General features: G+C 39.6%; 1 protein-coding gene and 1 non-coding gene across 4 annotated transcripts in view; one reads left to right on the top strand and one right to left on the bottom strand.

Annotated features, from left to right (window-relative positions):
• Positions 1-2749: 2749 nt before the first annotated feature.
• The window catches only part of LOC148015284 (putative beta-1,4-xylosyltransferase IRX14H), a 41949-nt gene continuing 37151 nt past the window's right edge, over positions 2750-7547 (top strand). The window contains exons 1-3 of one of the 3 annotated variants that reach the window (XM_087664929.1): positions 2750-4199; positions 4370-4891; positions 7199-7295. In XM_087664929.1, coding sequence (XP_087521055.1) covers positions 3445-4199; positions 4370-4891; positions 7199-7280 — 1359 coding nt within the window. In that variant the 5' untranslated portion in view covers positions 2750-3444 and the 3' untranslated portion in view covers positions 7281-7295. Of the gene's footprint in view, positions 4200-4369; positions 4892-6065; positions 6232-7198; positions 7296-7547 lie in introns of those variants that run through there. The other 2 variants (XM_087664928.1, XM_087664927.1) reach the window with 2 other exon arrangements.
• LOC148015285 (U6 spliceosomal RNA) lies at positions 7153-7255 on the bottom strand. Its single transcript, XR_015688549.1, has one exon. It is a non-coding gene; the product is annotated as a U6 spliceosomal RNA (small nuclear RNA).

The raw sequence follows: 7547 nt of genomic DNA, 5'->3' as shown, positions 1-7547 counted from the left end.
AATATTAGTTCTTTCGTGTATAACATCAAAACCTATCAATCTCACACAATCAAACAAACACTTGATATAGATGCGAATAGAATTCAATATAATTTAGTTGTGCAATGTGGAATAAGTCATATTAGTTGTAACTATGGCATTTGTAGGAATGTTAGTAAATTGCAATGGATATTCCTATTGTCCTATACACTTAATGCATAATTATTGCCAAAGTTCTCAAAACAAGTAGAAAACAATATTTTCTTATTGTCAACCAATAGATCTATTTAAATGCCATGCTGTCAAATGAAATTGATAGTAGTATGCAACCTACACAAAGATTCCACTTTCAGCCTTTTGTCATGAAGGCTCTCAATAGAAGGCTTTCAAAACTCGTTGGAAATCAAGTGTTAACTAAACATGGTCATGCTCTACCCTTTCAATGGATGGTAAATCCAATGAGTAACTAGTGATTATTATTAACTATACTCATAATAAAATACTTGAGTAATAATGAATAATTTAGTAGCTCATGCTACCATGCTGGAAAAAGTTATCCCACAACTAAAATGTTTGTGTGGGCATCCCAAAAAAGGATACACCTTTGGTAGTTGAAAACACTAGTGAAGTGCAAAGTCCAATGTCCTTTATATGCATTAGGTGGATGAAACCTTACTAATCTCAATTTACAACTTGCTTCATAAAGTCACTAATATGTCAAACTAAGTAGATGATAACACAATGAATGGTTAGTGACATATGGTGGCTTTAGAGTTTAATGAAAATGCACAATCATCTAGATTAGGCAAATGATTGTTGACATAGAGTTTGTCATTTGAATAGACTTGTTCGTTAACCAAGCCCATGATATAAGGATGATGGATAGATGATCATTGATTGTTTGAGGAAAATGCATTAGCCACAACTATTCACAAATAATGTAACACTAGTAAAGAGGGAGGCTATGGTGATTTTTAACATCGATTACATACAATATTCTTACTTGAAATTTCACCCTACCAAGCTTAAAGCCCATGAAAGTAAGTTGTGTGGCTTGGCTCTTGGCTCACAAATTGATTCAATAAATCTTGTATGACTACTTCAACTACAAAATTTCATCTCCTCTTAGTTTGATTCAGAACTTCAAGGTTTATTATTATGCTTAGAAACACTCACATTGTTCTATTATGCAAGCTTAAGTGATTCCAAGCCCATTGTTGGCAATTACATGTTTACTTTACTAAACCCTGCAAGGGAGTATGTGGGAGGTACTCACAAATAATCCATGCAACCATTGGTGCACATTGTCAAGACGGAATAATGTGGATGGGTGTTGCATAGCAAAGGATGTATAAAGTAATCTAAGATGGAAAAGATTCTCAATTCTTCTCTATAAGACAAATTTTTTGGGACGAAGCACCTAACAAGAATGTATTTAATGACACCTTTATAACAAACTAGCCTCAATCAATTGTATCACGAGGCAGTTAAAGAGAAAGAAGCATACGAATGGATGTCTAGGTAAGAAGTCATATTGGTTGTTTTACAAGTGTGGATCTTATGAATGCATATCACACCCAAGCTTGCAAGGACATGATGGTGAGAGTTTGCTCAAATATCACTACAAGCTTGGGGGATGAGCAAATCCACCAACTAAGGCACACCTACACAAAAGAGAGGGCACCTAATCAAATTCACCTAATCAATGTTTTAAATGGACTAAGAAGGAAGTAAGAGAATAATTAGGAACTTATTTTGGTTGATTGAATTGGATCAAGCTCACCTAATCAAGAAGTGGGTTGAGCTTACTCAATGGGGAAAGAAGAAGTAAGATAATGATCAATGGCTCATGTATCAATAATTACGAACTTATGTTGGTTGATTGAATTGGATCAAGCTCACCTAATCAATAAGTGGGTTGAGCTTACTCAATGGGGAAAGAAGAAGTAAGATAATGATCAATGGCTCATGTATCGATAATTACGAACTTATGTTGGTTGATTGAATTGGATTAAGCTCACCTAATCAATAAGTGGGTTGAGCTTACTCAATGGGGAAAGAAGAAGTAAGATAATGATCAATGGCTCATGTATCCTAGTGTTCTTGAAAAACCGAGGTCTAATGTAAAATTGGTTGCAAATTCTCAAAAAAAGTATTCAAGATTCAAGAAGAAGATTTAAACCCAAAATTGTAAGTATGTTTAGAATGGAAATAATACAAATAATTTGATTTAGAAATCCCTTCAAAAATTTAATCAAACGGTTTATGTATTTGTTCTACAATTGATTGTTAGCAGATACAAAAACCTTAAACTCAAAAATTTGAAGGGATTTTGAATCAAATTCCATGCATTGGCCTCTTTTGCAACTTAAAAGATTTTGCAAAGTTCATGGTTTTAAACCTTATTTGTTGAATTATGAAGTATTTTTGTTGAAAATTTTGCATTTCATTTTACATCAAACCTTGATTTTTCACGAGCAATGTTCTCATGATGATTGCTAGAGGTGGATCGGGCTTCACATGATGTGGAAGTGAACATAAAAATGCCATGTTAACCAATGAGACAATTGTGGGTCAAAAAAAATGCTCACCTAATGAGAGGAGACAAGATGTTAGAGTTTTACCTAATCCAAAAAAAGGGAAGTAATAATGTGGGGGAAGCACCCAGCCTTAATGTGTAAGGTGAACCATTAATTAAAGTCTCTAAGGGTAAGGGTTTAATTAGCGTTAAACGAGAGTGATTAAGGGGAGTATAAAAGGGGCTGTGGTTGGGGTCAAGGGGAGACCGCCAAGAGAGGGCCGTCTTCTTTTGAAGCGAAACGGGCACAAAATTAGATACATGATACATGTACAGTCAAAGCTCCCCTCGCCCCATGGCTATGGAGTTCTTCCGCGCACCTCGCCGCATTTGTTGACAAGGCCATCGTCATCTCGGCCTGCAAGCCCGCCCCCGCCATCGCATCCCCCCCGTCCTGTACCTCTCCTTCTCCCTCTCCCTCGCCTCGCCGTCGCCGTCGCCGTCGCCTCCCTCTCCCCCTCCCCCTCGTGCCGTTGACCTCCCTCCATCCCTCCCCCCCCGGCCTCCCTCCCTCCCTATCCCTCTCTCCTGCCATCCCGCACGTCCTCAGCTCCTCCCGCCACAACCTCTTCCCCCGGCACACTCCGGATGACAAACGTTCCTCTCACCACCTCATAGCAGCATCCTCGCATCGCAGCACACCTTCGCCACGAACGACCTTCTCCCGCCTCAGCTAGGGTTCGTGGCCGCATTCCAGGTCGCTCGCACACCATCTTTGATCCGCGGATCGCTCGTTTTCTTTCGCATTTTGATCGAGATTTTGACGCATTATTAGATGGAATGTGGTTGATACCACCTCACATCAAGGACATGCTGGATTTTACATCCCTGCACGGGCAACTGCTTAGAGGACAGAAGCTTTTCAAGTGGCGCGGGAAAAGGAGAAAATGACTAAGCTCTGCAAGAGTCGTAGCGCTGTTGCTCGTCAGAGTAGTAGTCCTGAGCGGCCTTTGGAAACTCTACCTAAGTCTCCCACACTGTTTCGTCTGATCTTGCACACATTGCTCTGCACTGCAGCGCTCATATTAGGATTTCGGCTCTCCAGAGAAGCCCTGCTTGTTGTAGTCTCTTTCAAATCGTCTGAAGGCACCATTTTCTCCAAGAGCATTTCAAATTTGCACAGTGTAAGCAAGTCTGGTAGCAGTGTCGAAATTGCACTGAGATTTCCCCATTCTCAAGAAAGCAAACAGAACTCGTTGCCTCCATCATCTCTCTCAAGTGCAGAATCACCTCCTGAGAGGAGCAGCCGAGTCCACGTTGGAAGGCATGAAATCCTCATCAGGCCATGGCCTCATCCAGATCCCTTGCAAACTCTGGTTGCCCATCGGCTTATGGATCTTGTACAAGAAGAGCAGCGCCGCAGCCATGGTTTGAAAGAAAGGAAGCAACTGATTGTTATCACTCCAACTTATGTGCGCACTTTTCAAGCAGTGCACTTGACCTGCCTCATCCACACTCTGAGAGTTTTGCCTGGCCCTTTGATCTGGATTGTTGTTGAAGCTGGTGGATTATCCAATGAAACAGCTGAATTGCTTTCAAGTTCACAGCTGCACTTTCATCATTTAGGTTATGCAGCTGCAATGCCAGCTGTTTGGGAGGAACAGCGGCAATTAGAAACACTGCTCAGAATGGAAGGATTGAGGTAATCCAGTTTACTATATGATCCAGGTTTAATGTCATCTTTCGGCTGGCAAATAAATTTCAAAATTTCATGTATGGAGTCTACTGAATTTTATTGACATCTTCTGATTGGCAAAGAGGGTCTTAATTTATGCTGAATTTACTAGTTTGCCTGTAAATTTGCCATTGCAGGTTTGTAAGGGAGAGTCGTTTCGATGGCATTGTTCTATTTGCTGATGACAGTAATACATACACCTTAGATTTTTTTGAAGAGGCACAAAAGGTGCAATGGATGGGAGCATTCTCCATTGGTGTGCTAGAAGCTACAAACAGGGAATTCTCAGATGCTGCTCAGGAGAATAGAGGCACTAGCCAATCATTGCTTTTACAGGGTCCTGCTTGCAACTCAACTGGACATGTTATTGGCTGGCATATTCCTGTAAAGAACAGAAGCATCAACGGGACTGGACTTTTTCAGAGTGTAGTCTGGGCCAGCTTTGCACTGAATTCAAGAGTTGTTTGGAAAGAGCGAGGGCAGCCTTCATGGATCAAGACCTGGGCAGAATTGTTCAAAGGAAATCAGACACTGATTGAAAGTCCTCTTGATATTCTAAGGAATGCATCATATGTGGAGCCTCTTGGGAATTGTGGACGGAATGTGTTAATGTGGTGGCTTCCTGTGGAGGCTCGAACTGACAGCAAGTTTCCTCCCAGGTCTGTCTTCATTTGTGCATAGCTCTTTTTCTCTGTTTTCCCAACTGGATAAGTGTGAGATGTTTTCTCTCTTTCAGATATAACTGACTCTGCTCATTTCAGCATGTGTCTAATTTCAGTCATTCTTAAGAATTAACAGACTTTATCGGTCATTGGGACAATTTTATCTTAGAGTGAGGTGCTGATAAACTATGTAGATTCTTGAGATTTTGTGTGCTTTCACATATCCCAGTGTGTGAGAATCACTACAATATTGGTTTTCTTAATTCAATCGCAACATATCTACTTTCACTACATAACCTAGTGTGTGAGACAAAATGGAAATTTGTAATTTGTAGCAGTCAGTTTATGAAATACCTATTGTCACAGCAATGACATTTCTACTTTCAAATATAAAACGCCAATTTCCCCGTTGTTCATTCTCATAACGTGTTTTATGGTGCTAAGTATCTAATGCTCGCACGCTTATTTCCTTGTTGTTTGCTCGCTTAATGTGTTTTATGGTGCTAGGTATCTAATGCTTACATACTTGAAAGTATCCGATATATTTAAGGCAATACAAGCTCGTTGTGTGTTTATATGCAAGGGTAGTTCTATATGCTTCCAAATGTGATAACAAGGAGGTGCTGTAATGGATAAAAGCCACTGATTAACGAGGAAATAATGCAATGGCTTACATTGAAAAGAGTCCCTTTTGTCAATAGTTTGTCAATGCTAATGTAATAGTTAAATTGCCCCCTGCCATACACCCTCCAAATGCTCATCTTTTTTAATTTGCTCGTTTGAGAATTGAAATACCATAAACTTATGAAAAGCTAATACGTGGTGTCAAGTTTTGGTTGTATGCATTTATGTGCATCTTGTTCACTCAAAACGGGATCAAAAGCAGAGTATTCATTGGTAGAAGGAATGGGTAGAAGATGACATGGTAGGCGATCATTTCGCAACTAAAATATAACCGTCATGTAGGGTATCGAGTTTTTAAGATTTTGAAATTAAAATAGTATCTTCCAAGAAAATTTTTCTCGGGAGCATGGAAACTGTTGTAATTATGTTTAAGTGGTGTAGGAATTAGAGGTATAAATGTCTGAATGATGTGGTTAGTTTTTCTCTTGCATCACGTTATCATTGCGTAAAACAATTCTAGTAAATAAGCGCTGTTTTGTTGCTTTAGATTTGCTGAGAGAAGAGAAAATAAGCTTGAGAGAGAAAATCTTTCGGCACCAACAATGTTGAAAGGGGGAAAGCTGCTGCCCTTGTCTTGTTATGCACATGAATTGTTGTCACTTGCTAGATGGCTGCATTGTTGCCGCTGCAAATCCTAGGACAGCGATCATCTGCTCACATAGCTCATTCTTTCTAATTCCGCCTCCCACAATTGACCCCTACAAGCCTGCCCAACCTTGCATGGCAGTTCTCTCTACCTATCAAGTAACACACTTGCTAGTGTAGTTCTTGTTGAGAATTTAAGCAATCACACCCAATGTAGCATCATTGTATGGAGTAGTTGGGCCAAGGGAAATGCAAGCAATCTAGGAGAAGGGACTGAATTCCATAAGCACAGTGGTGAAAAGTGCTACCTACCCAACAAAGTATGGAGTAGTTGGGCCAAGGGAAATGCAAGCAATCTAGGAGAAGGGACCGAATTCCATAAGCACAGTGGTGAAAAGTGCTACCTACCCAAAAGACTACAAAGCATTGTACTTGCCTATCATTTGAATGCAGTGTCATTATACTTTTTGTCCTTTGAGTCAATGTCATTGTCTACACATACAAGATTGTGTTTATGAGTCCAAGCTTTCATCTTGGAACCTAATTCACTTGTGTGAAGTCATTATTTTTAAGTCAATGTTATAATGAGTTTTCTCTTTCTCTTTCATTCGCCATAGCCATGTTCTAGATCTATAGTTGTCAGGTACGAAAAGTACGGTACAGTACACTACGATAAAATACGGTACTAAATGGTACCTTAAGATTTTATAAGGTACGGTACGATATTAGTACAAAAAAAAATTTAACTTTATTATTTTGAACTATAGATGATAGAACAGATGTTTAAAGTCTAAATAGCAATGCTATTGGAGTATATAAGATGAATACTTGAGGGTAATATGCAAAACCTATATGGCATATGCTGCATGCGCAACATGTGCTACAACTTAAGAGTACATACATAGGAGTGGATACATCATACATGAATGATCATACAAATAAGAGGCATGTATGCTTGAGAGAGAGAGAGAGAGAGAGAGAGAGAGAGAGAGAGAGAGAGCCATTTCTCGATTTGTGCGTGTCATCCTTGCGCAGGGGCCATGCTAATCTTCTCTGTATCGTTCCAATTTTATCAGATGTCTCCGAAGAGACTAGAGAGAGAGATGAAATGATATGAGATGCTTTATTAACGTCTACAAGAGGCCAAAATAACCTATGAGACCAACAGTTACCAAACAAACCACCAAAGGTTTTGGTAAAAGATTTATGAATTTTGTTATGGTTTTGTTTGGCATTGCTAAGGCTAAAGTAGCTACTAATGGTACATTCACTAATTTGTGTACTCTCAGAAGGTACATTAGGCCAAGCTATCCTCTCGCCTAGTTTTATTAGCAATGTGTACTAATGCTTTGGGTTGGGTGGTGCAAAATGAGCTGTGAACAAA

Source organism: Lygodium microphyllum, chromosome 24, assembly GCF_053477565.2.
Source record: "Lygodium microphyllum isolate KBCC chromosome 24, Lygodium_microphyllum_v1.1.10, whole genome shotgun sequence".
NCBI lineage: Eukaryota > Viridiplantae > Streptophyta > Polypodiopsida > Schizaeales > Lygodiaceae > Lygodium > Lygodium microphyllum.
This window is presented reverse-complemented; position numbering and strand designations above follow the sequence as displayed.